Below are 24,732 nucleotides of genomic sequence, written 5' to 3'. Positions count from 1 at the left end.
TGTTGGCAAAGTTTCTTAGTAATTGAATATTCACAGTAAAAGAAGAATGGATTATGAGTTTAAACGCCAAAAAGCTGCCGAACGACAAAAATTAGAAGATTTATTTGACTTTGAGGGATGCAAGGTTGGAAGAGGAACATATGGCCATGTATACAAGGCCAAAAGAAAGGAAGGGTGCGATTTGGGAAGGTATCCGATTGACCTGGCCTCATTGCATATATCTAAGTAAAATAAGCGCATCAACTCCAGGGATCGAAATTAACTTTTTTAACATCTAGCAATTTTAGTTAGTGGATTTTCAGCTAGTGAAAACTGAATTTTCACTAGGCCTAGCATTTTTCAAGTTGATTATTTCAGTGTACGCGAATGATTTTTAATTTTACCAGACATTCGGTCTGGTATTTAAACAATCTAGCTTTACCAGACCAAACATAATTTTACAAGACCAAATTTTCTTATGTGCAAAATTCAGTCTTTGCGCTTAATGTTTCTGACTACAGGCCTATAGGGCAAATGAGAGTACAATATTTGGTAGCCCAAATAAAATTTTACTACCCCAAAGGTTGTGTTGTCTGTTGGAATGATTCAACATGATTCGAAATTTCAAGTTTAAACATTTTTAATGAGTATAACAAAACAAGTTCAGCTCTCTTTCAACTTCTGATTCTGTCATTTCACAGTCAGTATCTTTAGATTAATCAATTCTGACTTCTAGTTCTTTATAATCACTCTCATCCTAATAAAGGTAAAAGCAAGGGTAATTCAATAGTTCAGTCACATATTCTGAATGTCTGAGGCGGTCACTTGTAGTTGTTACTTTGGCGCAGTGTTTACACCATCTATTATTTTCGTGTTCTCTTACAGAATCAATTCTATAATTATCAGAGCCAGACATGAACTTACAATTTGCAGTGTTTTCCTTTCTGCACCAGATGCAATATATGAGATCATCATTGTATTCAAATCAGGGCCGGTTTTCCTGCCAAGCACAGCTAACATTTTCTTTGTCGCTTTGTTTCCTCACACTTCTTCTTAGCGACAACTTTCTCTGTAAGAACGGGTTGTTTCATTGATTTCCTACCAGGAATTGCACATTCTTTATGTTTTAGTAGGGGATCATAATCCCCGCCGGAAATATATAACTGGCTTACAGGGCATGTGCATCAATAATACTTGGTAGCCCGATCCAGATTTTACTAAACACGGTTATCGACGGGCCTACTGAAATTCATATATCTACCCTGATTTACCTAGCGTATACACGTTTATTTGGAAAAACTGAAGTAGTTTAACATGTTTAATACCGGAAATACTATAAACAAAACAAAAATACAATACCGGACATTTGGTCAGGAACTATACAAACTTTAACCGGACCGATCCATTTTTTACCGGGACGGTCCGACGTATTTCGCATACTCTGTTATTTTCAGTGTCTTTAAAGTCGTCGCATAAAACAAGTGCCTGTCATCCACAGGGAATCTGCTTCTACATGGATATCATAGCCAATATCTTCAATCATCGTAATTACCAGAATTTATGTGACAAATTCATGGCATATTTGCCCTGTCCTTTTCTAAGCAACACGAACATGAATCGCTGGTTTTCAGCATGCAAGTCTAGGAAACGCGTAATCTCGTTTGAGATTCGGCTCGACTAAATATTTGGACTGATGCCTTCACCGAATCTCAGAGCCGCCAAGATTAGGAAACACATAATTCACATATCAACACTGTCGTTAGTTACGTCCCTTTGAAGGGGATACTTGTTCTGATTTTGCATATTAAAGGCCCATGCCCATGATAAAAATAGTTACTATGGATGATTTTTAGAGATAATCTTTCTCTGGTTAACCAAAATGTTTTTTCTATTAATTTAGTATTTAGAGGGTAATTATGATTAAACAAAATAATAGACAGGAAAAAAATTGAATTTTATTTTACATAGCATATTATATTTCCTTCATAATATGCATTACAGATTTGAAAGCAAAGAATATGCCTTAAAACAGATTGAGGGCACAGGAATATCTATGTCAGCATGTAGAGAAATTGCTGTAAGTAGATTTGGTTTAAGGATCTAGCAGAATTTTATGATTTTGATGATGATAGTTATACTTTTGCTTGTTCGTTGTTATCCATGTCAAAAATGTACATTTTTTTAATATGATATATATATATATAGGGCCATCATTAAAAAAAATTTTGTTTGATGTACTCCGACCCACATTTTTCAAGTCGGGTAGGTAGGTCGGTATTTTTTATTTATTTTTTTGAAAATCAAATTTACAAATTTTCTTATGTTTTCATTAAACACATAACGCTACCAGACAGAATAGAGTTTCGAACATTCATTTTGTACACATTGTATATAATACACGTAAATCTTCCAATGTCTCCTGAAATTTACTCGGGACGTTTTGCATTCGTCATGGATGAGGACCTCTACAGTTGTTAATAAATAAATTAACACCCCTTTTTGTTACCACCGGTTGATTCTGACATTCATAATAGCAATCACTTGAACGCTGTAATGTGATCCATGAATATCCAAGTGAATTGCATGATGACAGCAATTTACAATAAGTTTTAATATTACCCAATATAATTTTAATGCCGACTTTCCCGCATCGTTCAAATTGTTGTGACAATTGTGTTCCATTCGTGTGTCTCAGTTTAAGAGCAAAGTAAATGTGCCATTCACCTATTAAATCGTCATAACATTTAGATAATCCCATATCAAAATAATATGCGTGCCTTTTCAGAAATATAGACCATCAACTTAAGCGCCGACTCGTGGTCCGCCATAATTTTGGTGCGCTATCCCACGTGATTTTTTATCTAAATAACATGGCTTTCAAACTTTTGTACATAAATACGATCAGGCCTCGACTGGGGAGTTCGTAGCTCCTTGTTCTATCTTGTTGGTAGATAATGAGGTAATTTGGAGCTGTGATGCGGTATATTTGATCGTTCACATAGAAAAGTGTTTGAAAAGTTCCCGGATTAACAAATGGTCATTATCAAAGTGAAAGTAGAACCGAAAGACGCCCTAAGGACATTTTGATATCAAGAATTCTGTAAAACAGCTAGTCCAAATAATAAAAAAAAATGTCATAAGTTTACTAATTCGAAGAATGTCTATTTTCCAGTGAGCAAATAAAAAAATTAAAATTCCAAGTGAGGAAAAAATGATCGGGTTGGGGCAAATTTCACGGGTCAGTCGGAGTACATCAAACAAATCAATTTTTATTTTAAGCCTAGCATGTATTGTGAAGTGGTTTTTATTCTATAGTTGGGGGTTTTGGGGGTTTTTTTTGTCTTTTGACAGGGTGGTAATTTTATTATTTTATCTGAGCTATATAGACTCAGTGAGCTTTTCTGATCAAACTTATTTACTTTATTGTCTGTCGTTGTAAACTTTTCATATTTTCATCTCAAAGCCACTGGGCCAATTCAATCAAACTTAGTAAAAATTATCCTTGGGTGAAGGAGATTCAGGTTTGTTCAAATGAAGGTCCAGAAAAGGCAAAAATAGAGTGGGGTCATTTAGAAGTCTTCTTCTCAAGAACCAATGGGTCAGAAAAGTTGATAAAGAACATGGTACGATTGTGTACATATAAAGGCCCCAAAAATTTCTGTTTTAAACCTGTCTTCAATCAAGCTTGATCTGTTGTAAGTAAGTTAAATATATGCCAAGTATACTATCGCTACTTAAATCAAAGTTATTGCTTATTTGATAGCATTAAATCGTGTCATGAATAAGGCTTTTCCTGCCTGTTTTCAAAAAGAGCTTGACAACTGTTAAATTTCATCCAGATTATTGCTTAGGAAAAAGTGTGTCCATCCATCGAGCAAAATAAAATTAATATATATTTTGTATGATGGAAGATAGATAATGTATTTGAATATGAATTTGCTCGACACATGGGCTGTATGTTTTCTGAAAGGAAAACGCCTTGAATTTAAGATTTTTTTCATTGATTTTGGCAATCTTTTGCCAACTTCACGCTCCTGTCATACAACACAAAGCAATTTTGGGTCTAATCAAATGTAGTTTAGGTTTGCTTATGTATTCCTTATTTGAATGGCAGATTTTGGGACTCCTATTGAAATCATCCATTTTCTGGGCCAGATGACTGTAGAAACTGTACCTACTTCTTTACAGGGCAGTTTTCTGACATAGTGCAGATTCAAGTGTGTTCACATCATGATCGCCGGGAGGGGAATGGGACCACTATTGGGGATCAGTTTTATTTTTGGACATCGAGGGGAAATATTTTAGAATCTTCTTTTCAAGAACTACAGGACAATGAATAGCCATGTTTAACATGCAAGCATCCCTAGGTAGTACGGATTCAAGTTTGTTTAATTGTGGCCCCCTAAAGTAGGATGAGACCACAATAGGGGATCAAAGTTTTACTGGGGAATATATATTTAAAGAAAACCTATTCAACATCTCCTGAATTATTTAAGGTAGAGCTTTCATATTTTGTATATTGATTCTTTTATGACAAGACCTTTAATTTCATACCATGATCCTTGACCTTCTCCAGGACAGCAAGGTCATGTTAGTCATATATATTGGTGTTAAGGCATCAGATGTTGTGTGAATTGAAGTTCAGTTTTGTTGTGATCATTTGGGGCTAGGTTGGGGTCAGAATTTGGGTTGGATACTTTAAGGATGAAACAATACGATACCATACTGATACTTCTGAAATAATATAATTTTTTAACGATACCTAGAGCTATGGTCAATAAATAACTGATACGTTTTGTATGGTATGAAAGGATGATTTAAAATTCTTTTTTTTTTAAAGAAACAAACAAATAACAGGTTATCATTAGGTTAATAAAAAAAAAAAAAAGGAAATATCAATGTTCATTATGACTAGATTTTCAATCACAAATCACAACCTTCTTGGTTTGATGAAAATAAATAATTCTAAATGAAATATTGTAAAATAATAGTGTTACACAGATTTGCAGTCCCCCCCCCCCCCCCCCCCCCCCCCCCACAATCTGCTTTTTCTTGTAACTACCACCAAGCAAGGGACAGCTTCACACGACTGCCAGGACCCTTGTTTACAGTAAAGTAACTGTGATACTATTAATAGACAAAGATACGGGAAAACCTGATGAGTTATCACTTCTGTTTTAGCATTCCAGTATTAAGAAAAAAATGTTGTAAATCAAAAACAATACTAGGTTGACTTTATCCTTCTTTTGAAGAATTGTAATGTGAAACAGGTTATAATATGATATATTTCATCAATTAGCATACTCTTCCAATACACATTTCTAGACATATATTCAAGTTTTATTAATTCAACTCATTCAACAGAAGTGCCAGAAATGTATTAAAACTTCAAAGGATGATTCCGCTATAGTTTTATATATATATAAATACCAATTGAAAAGAAAACAATATCTTACTGTTAAGATTAAAACAACTCCTCGGTGTGGTATTGATACCAAGTACTGTTGTCCAACCCAAGTCAGAATTTTTTCATGGGAATAAAGATGACAAACAGCAGGTCCAAGGTGAATCAGGTGAGCAATGTGGCTCATAGACCTCTTATTTATGTGGTTAAGTGTGAGTTCACTAAAAACTTCATTGCCAATTTTTACCAAGGAAAACAATAACTTTATCTTAGTGATAAACATGTAGTAGAGTTGTCTCTCTTTATTAATACTTTACATCCATCAAAAACCTTTTGGGATTAGAAATTGTTAAATTTTAGACTTGCCCAAAAAAATTGCTATACTGTATGTGTACCTTAATTTCTGTATTGTATAGAATGGTAAACAAGAGGAGACTACTGGAGAGATTTCAAACTGTCTTATAAGGGGATTTTTAGGGTTGTTTTAGTAAAGTTTTTCATAACAAAGAAATATTATTTTTTCTGTTTGATATAATAAAATCGTCTCTTTGTCAGTTGCTGCGTGAGCTGAAGTACCCCAATGTGATCAGTCTACAGAAGGTCTTTCTGTCTCATCAAGACAGGAAAGTCTGGCTTCTCTTTGATTATGCAGAACATGACCTTTGGGTAAGAATTGAGATAGGTGTTCATATACAACAGCATACAGGTATCAGTTCGATATATACTATACTACACTGAATAACCTCATTGTCTGTAAAGAATTGAGATAGGTGTTCATATACAACAGTATACAGGTATCAGTTCAATATATACCATACTACACTGAATAACCTCATTGTCTATAAGAATTGAGATAGGTGTTCATATACAACAGTATACAGGTATCAGTTCAATATATACCATACTACACTGAATAACCTCATTGTCTATAAGAATTGAGATAGGTGTTCATATACAACAGTATACAGGTATCAGTTCGATATATACTGTACTACACTGAATAACCTCATTGTCTGTAAAGAATTGAGATAGGTGTTCATATACAACAGTATACAGGTATCAGTTCAATATATACTATACTACACTGAATAACCTCATTGTCTATAAGAATTGAGATAGGTGTTCATATACAACAGTATACAGGTATCAGTTCAATATATACTATAATACACTGAATAACCTCATTGTCTGTAAATATTTTAATTGATATTTTCTTACCATTACAAAATTCTTCTTAAAAAAATTCCCATTCACATGATTATTATAATTATGCTGGTAACCCTTTTGAGCACAAAATTTCCCAATGAGATTGAGTTAGTGTTTTTTCCCATTTGTTTTCACTTTGATTTTTTGAATTCATTCAGAAGAGGCCATTCATAAAGAACATTTGTAATTGTTTTTGTTCTTTGTCTCCAGCACATTATAAAATTCCATCGATCGGCAAAAGCCAACAAAAAACAGATTGATGTCCCAAAGAACATGGTGAAATCACTGTTGTACCAAATCCTAGACGGAATTCACTACCTCCACGCCAACTGGGTGTTACATCGAGATCTGGTATATATTCAGCATCACTACCCATTTTGACACGTACTAGATTCATTGATGAGTAACAAAATCATTGTGAAAATGTTTTGTATTTTATTCAATATGGAGATGTACTCAGAAAACAATATTTAGAGCTGCTGCTTTTTCATTTACAAATTGACATGTAATATCGTAACTGAAAATTGTTTGATTGTTATTTGAATTCTGTGATCACTATATGTATTCTCAGGGTTCTCTGTAGTGTAAAAATTCTTTGTCTGTGACGCAGCAGAGGTAGAAGTGTTGGAGGAGCAAGAAAATTCAAAATTTTGAGTCCTAGAAGCCATCATTGGACCCTAAAAACATTTAGTAAAAAAAATAATCTTAATATTTGAATGTGGTTCTGATAATTGCCTGTGCAGAAATCATGAAGAACACAGTAATGATGAACCGATATCAAAGAGAGGAGACTTGTTTGTTTGAGACTCCTTGGCTGTTGATGACAGCTGTTTGTTTAACCCTGTAGCTCAAGACACTTAATTTTCATTAATGACTGAAAGTAACAATTTTGCTAATTATTTTTGGCTCATCATTCAGGGTTCAAAATGATGCCACACGTAGTGTAAGTTGTTTAATGACAGGTGATGTATATTACTGATGTTGTAAGTTGTTTTTATGTAAATGATTTTGTATATCAATAAAATCCCAAATGTGTTAAGTAGTGTACTGTAATCATATCTTAAGGTCACACTTAACGAAGGCGTAGCCGGTATATGCACACAAAAAACCCTCAAAACCTATGAAATTTTGGGGGAAAAGATAAGATCCATTGATAAGATTTATCGGCATACATTTTGTACTGATATGTGTAGTGTCCATTTTGGCCTTTTAACTTCTGCTCCCATCACGATTTATCAAACTTTTCTAAGAATCCTACAGAGAACTCTGGTATCTTGGGACTAATATTTTTTTTAATATTTAGTACCAATAAAATTACCTGAACAAGTAGTGATACATAAAACTCTTGCAATGTGTTAACCTTTAATTTTTATGTTGCAAAAAAGGTTGCACTTGGAATTATGCCAAATCAAAAAAGTAACTTTTTGGGAATCAATCTATGCAAATTAGCCACAGCAAATTTAAATGTTTCCTTATTATTTCATTAAAAAACAATGATTGTTTTTACAGTGTATGTTGTGAAATGATGTGAAGTTATTTTTGTGGGTACAGAGCCTGACTTTTGTGCATTACAGAAACCTGCCAACATCCTTGTGATGGGAGAGGGTGCAGAAAGAGGCAGAGTAAAAATAGGTCAGTAACAGCGCTCAAAGCAAAATCCTGCTATATCATCTTATCCATATGCTGGTCTCACGATCGCTGACATTTTCAGTTATAAACTTACAATACAGCTTTTCATACACAGTAGTGGAACTCTTTAAGTTTCCATGGCTATTGTTCATGAAATGATGCAAGATATTTTTTGAATGCTGAATTTGCTTCTTTGAGGTTGTAAAATGTTACTAATATGTATTAAAGATATGTATTGATTTTTTTGTGAGATTATGGACTTTGATGAATTATTTGTTGACAGCTGACATGGGCTTTGCAAGATTATTTAACGCCCCCCTGAAGCCTCTGGCTGACCTTGACCCTGTGGTTGTGACCTTTTGGTACCGAGCTCCAGAACTTTTACTTGGTGCTAGACATTACACTAAAGCTATTGGTAAGTGACATATCAAATTGATACTGATTATGTACAAGTTTATGTATATATAATCCAATATTATAGTGTATATATATATATATATATATATATATATTAGTGTTCTTACATACTAGTAATTATCGTGAGTTTATGTAGCTGAATAATGAAACCTGCCATTTTACTTGAGTACTATCATGCTAGATCCTGTGACTGCCATATTGTTTAAAATGATGACCTCTGATTTTGATGTGACAGCTTCTCAATCACAGAGTTAAGGCAAAGCAAAGTAGATCTGTGTTAAGGCAAAGCAAAAATAGTTCTGTGTAAAGGCTAAGCAAAAGTAGCTCTGTGTAAAGGCAAATGAAAAGTAGCTCTGTGTAGGGTTCTTCTTGAGATCCAACTCGAAAATTATTATGCTCCCTTGGAAAAAAGGCAGCATATCATATTTTTTGTCCACTCAATATCTTTTAAAAGAACCCCTTTTGCATGACAGACATCAAACTTGGTATACAGGTACCCCCTATAGCATATATGATCTTAATGGTCAAAATGTCTCAAGGTCATAAATCTGAAGATAAAAAATACTGTTTATTATCTTTAGAACCACTTGCGTGATAGAGATCAAATGTAACATTGTGGTTGTCCCTGAGTAATAACCCATATTTTGTCATCGTCATTACAGACAGTCTGAACTTAAAGTTGATCCTGTTCATGATAGGGGAGGGGGGGATATGTATTTCTAAAGCATTTCTTGTTGGATTTTCTACATATTTCTCAAGTCCTGGCTCCGGGACTGACTATAAAACTTTTCTCTCTGATATGTCCAAGTAATAAAAGTGAGACTTAGATCTAAAGTAAGCTCATCGAAGTTTCATGTCCCCAGAGCCAGAAATTGCATTCATTGGATATCGGAGCTCATTCTCGACTTTATTTGTTATGGGCATTTGGACTCCAGTTTGTGGTGAGATCCATAATGTACAGAACTAATCGTAACACCTCGCCTGTTTCATTTGTAATTGGGACTTTTTATCTTTTTTTTTCAATTTGAATTCAAACCAATTGACCTTGCTTGATTCTAATTATGTAACCTTTGACACAACTAAATATTTTGGACCTAATGATAATATACATTTCACAGCTTCCATCTCTATGGTAATTGTCAAAGCGGTGCTATCCATAGTTCATCAAAAACATATCCTGCTTGAATTCAAAGTCAGTTAAATATTATCAGGTATTTGAATTATAGTAAAAAAGTTATAGGGAAATTCCACAAGCTTTTGGATCTACCCTTGTATTTCCCCAGTTCAACTACATGTACATCGCAAGCTTTATGTATTAATCCACAAAAAATTGAAACTATTCTTTTCCCCATTCCTGCCAGAGAAACCAAGGACATAACCCTACACAGACAGATTTCTTCGTATTAGTATAAAAGCGGTATCAAGTAGGCTGGGCCGTCTGTTGTCAATATTTCACATGCATGTATGGAGTATTAGCAGTAAATTTCAAAATATTAAAACATTTTATTGAGAAGAATTATGAACAATGAATCAAAACGATATTTATTTTTTTTTATACAATTATTTAATTTGTCTGCAAATTGTTTTGTGTCATTAGTGGAATACATGTCAAAAAAATAATTATTCTATGATTAAGCGATTACAAAATACATGTTACTTACTGAAAGCTATGAAAGAGAAGTGTTAACTGTCACCATTAATGAAATTGTTTTTGTTTGTCTTTCAGATATATGGGCTATAGGGTGTATATTTGCAGAACTCTTAACATATGAACCAATATTTCACTGTCGACAGGAAGACATTAAAACAAGTAATCCATACCACCATGATCAGCTGGACCGTATATTTAATGTCATGGGCTTCCCGCTAGGTAGGTTCAGTTAATATCAGGGACTTCCCCCTTTAGAGGGTGGACCATGTATTTGACACCAGGGGCCCGTTTTACAAAACAACTTACGACAAAGTCGCAAGTCTTAAATTGTATTTCACAGTTATTACTTTAACTGAATGAATTAAAACTTTTCTAATGCTTAATTTCCAACAATTTCTTTAAAAAATATTTTGCATTTGGAGTGAATGATCTTGCAATAAACTCGAAAATTCTAGTATGTAAAGTTTGTCGTAAGTCGTAAGTTCTTTTGTAAAACGAGCCCCAGGGCTTTACTGCTAAGTAGGTGCTGTACAGTATACCATGGCATGTTAGTCAGGAGCTTCCTACTAAGTATGTGCTGTGCCACGTATTAAATTTCATGGGCTATCTGATATATTATGGGCTATATAGTTAAGATCATAGCCTGTAATTTTCTCAGGTGGACTATACACATTTATAGATAATACAGTGGGCTAATTATCGATATTGATAGTTAAGTGCTGGACCATACATTCAGTGAAATGGACCTACTTCTTAGCAGATCATATATATAATGTCATATGTATAGTTGCTGGAATGCATATGGTGCAAAAAAATCCAAATATTCATGTATGCATTCAGAATCTTATTATTTTTAGAAATAAATAATTTTCTAATTAATCTTTACGATATTGGGACAGATTTTAGAGTGATTCCCCTTGTCACTATGTAATGACACAATCACCAGACGACATATTTCTGCATAACAGAGATGTTAGAAATTGGTAACATCTCCTAAATTTACGTGAAAACAGAATTGCATCAATACAAAAACTCGGTGAAATAACAAACGTACTGAGATCTACTAAGTGCAGTGATCTAAAGAAATTTTGTGAAGGGAAGTCTGAGAGACAGTGTCCAAGATCTGACTGTCAGAACATTTTTTATGTTAATGACAATAGACAGTCCGGATTTTTGCAAATCACGGATGAATGTGCACAGAGAGGATCGGTTTGACTGTTTAAATGGACCACGGGTTGGACTTTCGCTTGAAGCAGTTATTCTAAATCTGTGCCATAATGATCACAGAACATAAATGGGAATAAGAGCTTTGGGAATCGCACATCACAAGTACAATTTTGACAATATGATTATGGAAGCTGTTTTGCGTTTTACAGATGTTCTAAAAGAGGGGGTTTGGACATTGACAGAAAATGATGTCAAAGTTATTTTATCATTAGCTTATAGAGATTATGTTATGTCATGAGTGTATAGGGTCTGTTCTATGTCATGAGTGTATAAGGTCTGTTCTATGTCATGAGTGTATAAGGTCTGTTCTATGTCATGAGTGTATAGGGTCTGTTCTATGTCATGAGTGTATAAGGTCTGTTCTATGTCATGAGTGTATAGGGTCTGTTCTATGTCATGAGTGTATAAGGTCTGTTCTATGTCATGAGTGTATAGGGTCTGTTCTATGTCATGAGTGTATAGGGTCTGTTCTATGTCATGAGTGTATAGGGTCTGTTCTATGTCATGAACTTATAGTGTCTATTTCATGTCATGAGTGTATAAATGTCTATTTCATGTCATGAACTTACAGAGGTGGAGCACGTGTTTAATGTCATTGACTTCCTGCTAGGTAGTTTGAGGTTTCTCATTAAATGTATATGCTTTAGCCATTATATCAAACATGTTAGAAATCACTGCAGAGTGTTGATTGAAGATGTAGACATTTTCTATGAAATATGACATGGATAGATGCTTGGAAATCAAGTATGAAACTTTGGGGAGTTTCATCATAGCATGTAGATCTTTTGTACATGTACAAGTAACTTATAAGAGGAAACATTTACATTTAAATGTGTAACATGTTTTATGAACCCAAAAAAATTTTGTTTGCTACTGAACTTGAAGGGACTGATTCACGATTTTACCCAAAATTTTGTTTTTCACTTTTAATGATCAAAATCTACTGTCTAATGTGTTTGAAGGATTTCACATGAAAATTAAGGATATACATCATCACAGAAGCTCATTTTAGAGAGTTTATTATTTGTTTTGTAAACGAAGATTGCGGTATGCTATTGTTTACGAAATTTTCAAAAGAAATGGATATCGATCTAAGTATTATTATATCTTTCACATTTCAAGCATTTTTGGGGTGAAATGTGTCATCTAAAAGTTAAGATTTGTGACTATGCAAAATTAAGATGCATTATATTACAAAATCAATATTTCACTTGTTTGTTTACATAAAAAGACTCGAGTCTTTGTTTACATAACACATATTTAAGGCTAAAATATTGCTTTCATTCTTGCATTCAAAAGGTCAAAATTTTGGCTGTCAACATTAAATGAGTTATATTTCTAATGTTTAACATCAAAAATGAAAAATATTTTTATCAAAAATCGTGAACCAGTCCCTTTAACAGCATGTCTATTAACCTTCACAGAAAAAGACTGGGAAGATATCAGAAAAATGCCAGAACACAGCACATTAACCAAAGACTTCAAGCGATCCAAGTAAGAAAGTGAAACCAGGCTAGATCTTAAGCCTTGATAAGGTTCATTATGGAGAATCTACTTTTAACTTGTGCGAGTACATCTACAGTATCTGATTAATGACATTAAAATTGGTGTTTTCCATTTTGCAGCTATTTAAATTGTACATTGGTAAAGTATATGGAGAAACATAAAATAAAAGCAGATAGCAAACAGTTTCACTTGGTAAGATTATATGTAATGTTGTAAATTTCTTATTTTACGTGTTCATTTCTGCAGCATTAGAAAGTGTATTACTGATTTGATACTTCTTGGTGTACACCTGGAATATTTTCATTGGAACTGTATTTCAAAATAAGAGATGATTACAATTTATAAATATGAATATCTGAAGATTATTTGTGAACTTTTAATTTTAATTTTTTACAAAATTTAATTTCTTGACTTGGAATATATGTTTAATATTATTTTGAAATATATGATAATATTTCACTTTAGACCAGGCACAGACTTGAATTAACTGATAAATTATAAGATATCTATAGCTCCAGAAACTGCTGACTATGGACCCTACAAAGAGAATCACTTCAGACTATGCAATGAAGGACCCCTACTTCACCGAAGAACCTCACCCCTCACAAGAGTAAGTAAAACAGAGAACCTCACCCCTCACAAGAGTAAGTAAACTGACAGGACCTCACCTCTCACAAGAGTAAGTAAACTGACAGGACCTCACCTCTCACAAGAGTAAGTAAACTGACAGGACCTCACCCCTCACAAGAGTGAGTAAACTGACAGGACCTCACCCCTCACAAGAGTAAGTAAACTGACAGGACCTCACCCCTCACAAGAGTAAGTAAACTGACAGGACCTCACCCCTCACAAGAGTAAGTAAATGGACAGAACCTCACCCCTCACAAGAGTAAGTAAACTGACAGGACCTCACCCCTCACAAGAGTAAGTAAAATGATAGACCTCACCCCTCACAAAAAGTAAATAAGACAGAACCTCATCTTTCACAAGAGTATATAATAAGACAGAACCTCACCCCTCACAAGACCCAAAGCAATTGAAAATTTGTAGACCTCTATTTTGCTTAGGAAACTCGTCCCAGATTAGAATAGGCATATTTAGAAGAAATGAAATAAATTAATTCAGAAAACTGTTACTTTTTAGCTCACCTGAACCGAAGGTTCAAGTGAGCTATTCTGATCACATTTTGTCCGGCGTCCGTCCGTCTGTCCGTAAACTTTTCACATTTTCGACTTCTTCTCCAGAACCACTGGGCCAATTTCAACCTAACTTGGCCAAAAGCATCCTTGGGTGAAGGGCTTTCAAGTTTGTTCAAATGAAGGGCCATGTCCCTTTCAAAGGGGAGATAATCACAAAAATGCAAAAATAGGGTGGGGTCATTTAAAAATCTTCTTCTCAAGAACCACTGGGCCAGAAGAGCTGAAATTTACCTGAAAGCTTCCTGACATATTGCAGATTCAAGTTTGTTCAAATCATGGCCCCCGGTGGTAGGTGGGGCCACAAGGGGGGATCAAAGTTTTACATACAAATATATAGGGAAAATCTTTAAAAATCTTCTTCTCAAGAACCACTGAGCCAGAAAAGCTGAGATTTATATGAAAGCTTCCTTATATAATGCAGATTCTAAATTGTTAAATTCATGGCCCCCGGGGGTCGGATGGGGCCACAATAGGGGATCAAAGTTTTACATACAAATATATAGGGAAAATCTTTAAAAATCTTCTTCTCTAGAACCATTGAGCCAGAAAGGCTGAGATTTATATGAAAGCTTCCTTATATAATGCAGATTCTAAATTGTTAAAATCATGGCCCCGGGGGGTCGGATGGGGCCACAATAGGGGATCAAAGTTTTACATACAAATATATAGGGAAAATCTTTAAAAATCTTCTTCTCAAGAACCACTGAGCCAGAAAAACTGAGATTTATATGAAAGCTTCCTTATATAATGCAGATTCTAAATTGTTAAAATCATGGCCCCCGGGGATCGGATGGGGCCACAATAGGGGGTCAAAGTTGGGTTTTTTTGTTGTTTTTTTTTTTTTCTTGTTTTTTTTGTTGTTGTTGATATAGTGCAGATTCAAGTTTGTTAAAATCATGGACCCCGGGGATTGGATGGGGCCTCAAGGGGGGGCATCAAAGTTTTACATACAAATTCATAGGAAAAATCTTTTAAAATCTTCTTCTCAAGAACCACTGAGCCAGAAAAGCTGAGGTTTATATGAAAGCTTCCTGATATAGTGCAGATTGTAAATTGTTAAGATCATGGCCCCCGGGGGTCGGATGGGGCCACAATAGCGGGTCAAAGTTTTACATACAAATACATGTACACTGTATATAGGAAAAATCTTTTAAAATCTTCTTCCCAGAACCACTAAGCCAGAAAAGCTGATATTTATATGAAAGCTTTCTGATATAGTGCAGATTCAGGTTTGTTAAAATCATGCCCCCCTGGAGTAGATTGGGGCCACAATAGGGGATCAAAGTTTTACATACAAATATATAGGGAAAATCTTTAAAAATCTTCTTCTCAAGAACCATTGGGCCAAAGAAGTTCACGTTTACATGAAAGCTTTCTGACATAGTGTAGATTCAAGTTTGCAAAAACCATGGCCTCCAGGGGTAGGTTTGGGGCCATAATATGGACAACGGTTTTACATGCAAATAGATATGGAAAATCTTCTTATATGGACCAAGGTGACTCAGGTGAGCGATGTGGCCCATGGGCCTCTTGTTTGTAAATGTTTCAAGTTTTACAATAGTGTTTTAATGCAAACATTGTTTATTTTGTAGTATATTTGAGGGAAAACCCATTCCTTACCCCAAGAGAGAATTTCTGACAGACGAAGATGACGACAAAGCAGACACAGGGGCCAGTAAGGTATGAATAGGACGATCAGAACTGTATTGAGGACCACATGAAGGTTGAGAGAAAATAGAAATTTTTGATGTAAATAATATTGCATTGTAATGCAATTTACTTTTTTTTTTGTTCACCTGAGCTATTAGCTCAAGTGAATTTTTCTGATCACCTTTTCTCCATCATCTGCCTGCCTATAAATTTACACATTTTCAACCTCTCTTATCCAGAACCACAAGTCCAATTTAAAACAAACTTGCCATAAAACAATCTTGGGTAATTGGGATTCAAAATTGTTCAAATGAAAGGTTACACCCTTTTCAAAGGGAAGATAATTAAGAAAGAGTGAAAATATGGTGGTGTCATTTTAAATCTTGCTCTTAAGAACTACTGGACCAGAAAAGACAAGAGCTTTCTTAATGTGTGGAGGTTCAAAATTGTTTAAAACATGGCCTCTGGGATTAGGTGGAAATGCCACCAAATGATACCCCCTGAGAATGTCAGCCTTTTGAGCTTCCAGGGAATATGCGATGCAAGTGTATGTACACTGTACTACCGTTCTTGTCTACGGTAATTTATGTACTCAACCTTGTATGGCATGACTGCACTGCATTCATTGCTTCTTATATCTGAAAACTGCAACAAAACATGGGTCAACAACTACTTAACATGTAGGAATCTATGCATGTCATGAATGTGTAGGAATCTGTACGTGTCATAACTTGGTAATGGACAGACATTAGAAGCTTATACTTGGCACAAAAATTGTTTACTGGATCTAAAGTCAAGGCCACTGGTGAAAATTGTTTGAAATTTTTGTCCATGTCATAACTTTGTAGTGAAGAAACATTAAAAACTCATACTTGACACAAAGGTTGACAATGGCCAGATGGTATGTCATGACCCAGACCCAAGGTCATTTTGTCTTGGACAAGGTAATTCAGAATCAGAATCTGGACTGTAACTATTGAATGCAGGAATTGTAGAAGTTTCATAATGTTGTATTTAAATATGCTATATTTTGAATGTGCTCAAGTTTGGACATGCCCTGCATTGGGAACTGAGTCCTGTTAGGACAGGGGTCTAGTATAATATTTATAATGTCATTCTGTTAGGACAGGAGTCTAGTGTAATATTGATATCATTCTGTTAGGACAGGGGTCTAGTATAATATTTATAATGTCATTCTGTTAGGACAGGGGTCTAGTATACTATTGATGTCATTCTGTTAGCACAGGGGTCTAGTATAATATTGCTGTCATTCTGTTAGGACAGGGGTCTAGTATAATATTGATGTCATTCTGTCAGGACAGGGGTCTAGTATAATATTGATGTCATTCTGTTAGGACAGGGGTCTAGTATAATATTGATGTCATTCTGTTACACTAACTTAACACCACTGCTGTAGTTCTGTCACATTATTTACATTTCCAATGTTTTTGCCTTTGATATTTCTACACATTGTAATGATAGCCATTTTCTCATGAATGTGCTGCAGTTGTAAACAATATGTGTATGAATACAGAGCTGCTTGATAAATATAGTACATCTATTCTAATGTCTGGGAATTCCAGCAGAAATGAAAGTACAATGTAAACAAAAGTAAAAAATTTCATTTTGGAAAATATATTTTAAAAGGTATTTCTTGCCTCTGCGTTCGGCTTGTCATGATTTAACTGTTATTTCACACTACTACTGTAGGTTTGTCATGATGAGTGTATTTCAAACCACTGCGTAAGGTAATAATCATGATTAGTTATGTACATTTGCATTTCAGGCCAATGACCAGTCTTCTAACCACACACAGCCATCGAAGCGTGTCCGCGTGATGCCGCCCTCCACCACTTCCACCAGTTCTACTATGGTAACTAGTGACTACCAGGTAACCCCTAAAAATTCTGACCACTTGCCCCTGCATGCTGGCCTGACATTAACCGTCGCATGTCGTGACTGTGTGTGCAGATGTTGTTGAAGCCTTCTAATAACTTCACACAAGCCATGAAGGTCTGATTTAGATTTCTCTATTACATGATAAAGTCAAATATTTAAAACATGTGTGTTTTTTGCAAAATATTCAGAACATTATGGAATTATAATGTGTTTTATAGGATTCTTATGTTTTAGAATAATGTATAAAATTGGAAAATATCGGTTTGAACATTACGTTTCACTAGAGAAAGTAATTACTTTTGTAACTGAATAATTGTAAATCTGGGCATGTTTGTAAATGCTCCAGTACTTTTGTGATGAATTATAAGTGCATGCCGTAAGAGTGGTCATATTTTTAATGTGTTGCCATAACTTGTATTAATTATAAATCCAGTATATTTATAGCTTCAGTGTTGACAGCCATAAGCATATCATTGCCTTAGCTGAGGCTATGAATGACCGTGAATATAATATCATTTCTTGAAAATTGCATTGAATTAATGGCCTATTCATGAAAAGATAAAAATACTCCATGCAATGATAAATCAATGGATTTAGTATTGTAGGATTATTGCTCTTAAGTCAGGTGCACAATCTTTTACAGATTGTGTGTTTCTTGTTGATTTATTTTTTTGATAGTTACTTTCAAGTATAACTGATAAACAGGAAGTAAGAGTAACATTTCTATAGTAGTCTGCTTGTGTGTACTAACTGCATCTCGCTGTGATGTTTGTGTGTGTACTATGTCAGAGTGAATTTAACATGCGTTCCGCTTGAATGTAACTAAAATGGGATTTTTTGAAATAGTTCTATAGTACTTGAACCCTTGATGTTGTTTTAAGGCTGTGACAATGTTCTAGAAGAACGTAATCTGAACAACATTTTCTGTTATCCCCCTAGTCAATCTTGGCATTATTGATACTCTGATGTCACGCAGAGTGCGGGGTGGCATTCAGGATTTCAGTCATATTCACAAATTCATAGAAATTAAGACTAAAAATCTCATTAAAGTTTCTTGTCTCTAATGATGGAAAAGAGAGTTAACTTTTTATTTAATTCTGAACTTTATACAACATAAAAATTTGAAAATTTTGTAGGCTGCAGATTCAGTATCTTGGCTTTATGATCATCAGATTGCTCTCTAATTGCATCTGAATATGAAGTTAAAGTTACTTGGATTATGATTTGAAATCTTGGTCCACTACACAAATGTCAAGCTAGCTCTTAATTCTGTCTGCTTTGTCGACTTAAAACACTGGACGTATAAGGAGGAACAGATGATTACATCAGTGTTCAGCAAATTTCAGCCGGTGAGATTTCTAGAAAACAAAGACAGTGCAATTTGAAGAGTTGCTGTCCCACATAATGAAATTGAAGTGAATTTGGTGCACTCCAAGTCTGCACAATAAGGTTGTCTGCTTTGTTTTGGATTTGGGAGAAGTCTTTGGATTTGGGAGAAATCTTGTCTTTTGAGGATTGTTCAGCAGTATATTGTGAGCACCAGTGAATCTCTGTCAGCACATTTGTAATGTACGCTAATCTGTTCATGAGAATCTCTGTTGGAATCCCATTGTCTTACTGAACACTGCTAGATTGTTTTGTGCGAGGACAATAGGCCGAAACAGCTAGTTACACTGATGCAATATAATTGTCTACAGGATCAGTCTTGATTTAGAAAAAAACAACTCCATGATGTTGTAGCAGCAGCTGATATGTAAGAAATCTCAAGAAGCTGCAATCCAAGGAGCTGCCGATAGTGAATTTATCCTGAATTGTTGCTCCACAATTAACTGTAATTATGATTAGCTGTAGGTATTAACTAGCCTGTACTCCCGACTACACGACTACTACTTTGCAATGTTCTATAGGAAATTAGTCATTAACATCAGTCACTAATTATGAGACACAAAACATCTGTTTCAAGATGTGCATCGGATTCTTGACAGTGAATATAATCATTTACATCTTAGCTGTATAGACCATCCCTGTGTTGTAAAACAGTTTCATCGTTATTTTGAACTATATGTTGATGGTATAATCTTACGCCATAATTGTGAATCAGATGCTAACTTATTTAGTATGTGGTTCGGAAATGTATTCTTGGACCATTACGAACCAGCAGTGTAGAGCAGATCTTTGCACTTGTTGGTGGTGCGTAGCTCCACCAGGTGGCCCTCGGAGCTTTATCCGAGCTGTGATGATTTGCTGACATGATTATTCTGTATATTTGAAGGGAAACAGCTGGCACACACACAAGTCTAGTGTAAGTCGACAATTCTTTCTGCTTTCTTTTTCCACAGCTGTCTCTGTGTTTGTTTGACCTACTTTCTGCATGCTTCCCCCAACACCCTTAAATGTTTACTATTCATGTTACAAATGCAGAGATCACCCGATATTTTCATGAAATTTGTCATTTTCAAGCAAGGACTGCTGCTCATCTTTACAGAAATGAAGAAAAAGATACATTTCCATCAGATTTATTTGTAAATGCATTTACAGAATATTTGTGCTGAATACAATTCGTCATATTAAATCACATTGTAATATGGAGGATACATAACCATTATAATTAATGTAAACATGTGTTTATGGGGTTCTTTTAAGCTTTTTGATGGCAACTTTACACTGTGATTTTATCTTTCTAGACACTCAAAAATTGTATTTTTATTTCTTTTCTTTTTTTATCCATGCATTATTGCATATGTACTAGTACAGTGTAGATGTCTGATACATAATACAAGAATTTTTCACAATGATGTATTGATAAATTGTAAAATCTATTTTATTCAACTTGCACCAATGTCAGAGAAGGTTAATGCAAATTATTTTTTTACACAAGTTATCTCCTCATGCTCAAAAAATTAGAAAAATTAAATTCATCTGATTTTGCCTAGGAACATCAATTTCTATATAGATTATAATAAACAATTATTTTATGCACCTCTTCACCATGAGTTTTCTTGAAATATTGTCCTTTAATGCATGTATTTCAGATATTGTCCAGTGTTTAATTAATTAGACAATATTTTCAAAATGTAATTATTTTCAAAATGAATATGTTCCAATGAATCATTTTATGTGTGTGTCCTTAAATGTAAAACCAACTAGCTTTCCTTTGATGAAAACTTTTTGTGTCTAATTATGTATCAGATATATGTACATCTTAAGTTATAAAATATGTAAATTTTAATATATATAGATATGAATATTGTTAACAGCTGAGTAATTTGTAATCATGTAACACACACACATACACACACAAGCAGCATTGTGTAACAGATCTCTTTTTCACCAAATCATATGTTGATGCACATCTTTGCATTTTTAACTATCGAATTTGTATATCAAGATTTTTTTATGCTTACACATGTGATTAGAAGATTTTTTTTTCTCGAGAACATGTTATGTGTCATTATTTCAGATAGAGTTCGATGTCTTTTTGTCCTAAATATATGTGGCATGATAGATCATGATTTGATATTGTTTTAGCTTATGAGAATTTAACACATGTATACATGTACACCTCATCTACAGCTGTTTTGTCGCCAGTGCTGCCACATCTCTGAAATTCAAGGAAAATTATGTTAGCCATCAAACTTGTTTACTCAGTGGAGTAGTATATTTACATATTATATAATTATATGCCTTGTGTTCTTAGTCGGATTTCAGTAGCTGCTTACAGTGTGTGTTAATTACATGATGTCACTTATCATATGAAATTCTGTATCACTGACCTCAAGTTTGCTTTCCCGACTCACAAGTTCATATCCATGGTGATTAGTTGAATACACTTACATGCATCATTAACTCAGTGCACAACCATTTGCAAACTCATCGTTCATGGTCCTGGAAACGTTTGTCTTGTTCTACTCTATTGCAACACTGGTATTACAAATATACAAATACTAATTAAATCCTACAAAGGTATGGAATTTGAAAAAAAAGAAAAATATTGTGAAATATTTTTAAAATCAGATTGAGTTATGAAACAAAAATGTTTTGAGAATGAAGTAAAGATGTACACTGCAACCATCCAAATTGGTTATTTCAAAGCTACCTCAGATTGTGATGGACTGTTTATAAACTAATGTGCAGAAGATCTTGAAACCTGAAGATGTACTTACATGTATTAGATTTGTACAGTGTTGATTATAAATTACTGAAGCCAGTTACTGTGTTATGGATGATTTCATTAACAGTTTTTAGATGATGATTGTCTCGTTCTTGTTGTAGCACATGCACAATGTGCAGGGTGGTAACCAGCCGGGGATGACGTTCACGTCCGGCGGTGTACAGACCTCGACGACCTCCACAACGAATTACGGACAGTCGTCCAGATTCTGATCCCAGGGATATTGAAGCACAGGAGGAATACTGCAGAAGTTTTTACCAATCTTCTCAGCTGGTGGAAAATATCTAGCAAGACTCTGCAATGTGGGACTTGTAAAAATTGTTTTTTCCAGATTGAGGTGGATGCTAGAAAGTTTTAAAAATGCACAAAAGATCTTTCTCCACATCAGATCATTTTAACTTCCCTCCTCACAGTTTCTGTACCGCTACTTATGTTCATCGGAGACAGGAGTTTTGTAGTAGGCATGGAGTTTTTGAGGGTACCTCCGGGTAGTCAATGTTTTAAAAAAATGAATGTTATACATGTATGTGACGTAGTAGGTGCTGCAGGTGACTTGTAAAATGTTGTAATTCATTAACATTTAGAATTATCACGTAAGTCTTGTGATAAACAGCAATCAGTTATCTGAATTGTGATTCTTAGGTCATATTGACACAAATAAGGGTCAATCATGAATCATGCACAATAAAATATATTTGTGTACTTTGTGTCTGTTATTGGAGGGTTTTGTGACCGTTGCAAGGTGTCTTTGACATTTGATAGAAACGAGAACAGCTTCTGATTCATCAACAATGAAAAATCAATTAGCAGGGTGTGCACCCATATGCTTTAGGTATAATTTTTCTCTCTCTTAAATTTAGCTGCAGAAGTGTAGCTCTCTGAGAAAGTATTTGGTCTGATCACTAGTTCCCAATATTTTCTCAGAGAGCTACTCTTCTGCACCTATCTTGAGTTATGTTGTCGATGCTAAATCCCATTTTTACAACACCTGGGTGTGTTCAGTTCTTTAACAAATGAAGCCAAGACGAAGAATTCTGTGACTGTAAAAAATGGATTGGAGCAGATTTCAGTCAGACAAAACGTTGGTATACCTGTGTGTGTATGGAGTGCAGCCTCTGATTGAGCTTGTTCATGGGTACACATTGTGCAAGCGTAACTGCTTGTTTTTGGTATTGGAGTACAGGGGACTTCATTAGAATTCTTCTAACAGCTTGAAAAATAGAAACAGGGTTAATTATATATATAAAACACTAGAAATGACCAAGGATGCGAACAATATGAAATTGTCAAATTTTCGGGACGACGTGTGCATTTTTCAGAACGATAGAATATTTACATAGAAAAGAACTAAACTACGAAAACTGATAAAAGAATGTCTAAATATATTGAAATTATTGAGTGTAATATGGGGCAATAAAAAAAATCTGTTCTGTGGAGACTAAACTGAACTATCCGCCGCGACGAGTGTTTGCCCCGCATGCGGAAGGTCGAGGTTCGAATCCCGGAAGACACAGACCTAAGTCGTTTAAACAGGTAGTGACAGTTCCATCGCCAAACGCTCGGCATCAGGTGGGAATGTCACGGGTCCTCGGAGGTGACCTTGAAAACGGATGTCTGGTGGCACGCTAAAGAACTCTCACTCAGTCACTGCTCAATGGCCGTAATCGCCGAGCATAGGCCTAAATCTGAAGCTCAAGATAAAATCAATCGACTAAACCAAACTAATTAAATCTTACACTAGGTAAAGAACGGACGAACTAATCAGTATAATTAAGTGATATATTAACTCATTCTAATGACGGGTTATACAGGGCCGTAAATTAACCTTCAATTTGGAGGAGGCAGGAAATTAGGCTGGGGGCCGCCCAGGCCCCCAGACGCTGAGCACATTTTGTGCACACTGAACACGTTTCGTGCAAAATCCTTGATTCTAGGGCCTTCTAAGATGTTACTTGACTAACTCATTCTAAAAGAAAGATTTGGAATGCTTTTTAAGGGAGGTATCATGTTCTTAGTTATTGGAAACAACATAAATTCTAATGAACTTTAAATTTTAATTTTTTTTGGCTCAAAAGTTGGAGGAGGCAGCTGCCTCCTCCGCCTCCATGTAATTTACGGCCCTGTTATAAGTCTTTCGTGTATGGAGGTTTGAAGCTACACGTATATAACTAGTGTGTTGAACTGTGATGAAAGATAATTATGAAATTTCAAGTTTTAAGGTAAATCGTGGTCTCTTGTTTAGAAAAATGTAAACGATAGAAGATGCAATAATTTCTTCCACTCTCGGAGGAATAAATAACAAAATCTTTTGATTTATTGAATTACTTTAATTTTTTTTTTTTTTTTTTTTTTTGAGTCATTTTATTAATTTCACCTTATTGAAAATTACAGAAACTATTAAAAATTACTACATAGGAGACATATTTCAAGTTATGTAAAATCCAGGAGCTCTCGGAGGCTTCGTCTCCTGGGATCCTCCCCAAAATTTCAAGTTTTAAGGTAAATCGTGGTCTCTTGTTTAGAAAAATGTAAACGATAGAAGAAGCAATAATTTCTTCCACTCTCGGAGGAATAAATAACAAAATCTTTTGATTTATTGAATTACTTTAATTTTTATTTTATTTTTTGAGTCATTTTATTAATTTCACCTTATTGAAAATTACAGAAACTATTAAAAATTACTACATAGGAGACATATTTCAAGTTATGTAAAATCCAGGAGCTCTCGGAGGCTTCGTCTCCTGGGCCCCCACCAGGGCTTTGCCCTGGACCCACTGGGGGCCTCAAGACGACC

At 34.8% G+C, this 24,732-nt stretch overlaps 1 protein-coding gene across 8 annotated transcripts; it reads left to right on the top strand.

Moving 5' to 3' along the window:
- Positions 1 to 22,640, top strand: LOC125676953 (cyclin-dependent kinase 8-like). Of its 8 annotated transcripts, none has more exons than XM_048914843.2 (14): positions 1 to 189; positions 1,981 to 2,056; positions 5,939 to 6,049; positions 6,800 to 6,940; positions 8,164 to 8,221; positions 8,502 to 8,633; positions 10,362 to 10,505; positions 12,938 to 13,007; positions 13,139 to 13,211; positions 13,532 to 13,629; positions 15,811 to 15,898; positions 17,655 to 17,741; positions 20,040 to 20,069; positions 22,040 to 22,640. In XM_048914843.2, exons 1-14 carry the CDS (start codon positions 47 to 49, stop codon positions 22,148 to 22,150), a joined length of 1,362 nt encoding a protein of 453 aa, XP_048770800.1. In that variant the 5' UTR covers positions 1 to 46; the 3' UTR covers positions 22,151 to 22,640. The 8 variants fall into 8 exon arrangements, with proteins under 8 accessions (XP_048770800.1, XP_048770798.1, XP_048770802.1 ...); XM_048914841.2 differs by having other exon boundaries at positions 17,655 to 17,759; XM_056157903.1 differs by having other exon boundaries at positions 12 to 174.
- The last annotated feature ends 2,092 nt before the right edge of the window (positions 22,641 to 24,732 follow it).

Source organism: Ostrea edulis, chromosome 3 (genome assembly GCF_947568905.1).
Source record: "Ostrea edulis chromosome 3, xbOstEdul1.1, whole genome shotgun sequence".
NCBI lineage: Eukaryota > Metazoa > Mollusca > Bivalvia > Ostreida > Ostreidae > Ostrea > Ostrea edulis.
Note: the sequence above shows the minus strand (reverse complement) of the source record. Positions and strands in the feature narration are given on the sequence as shown.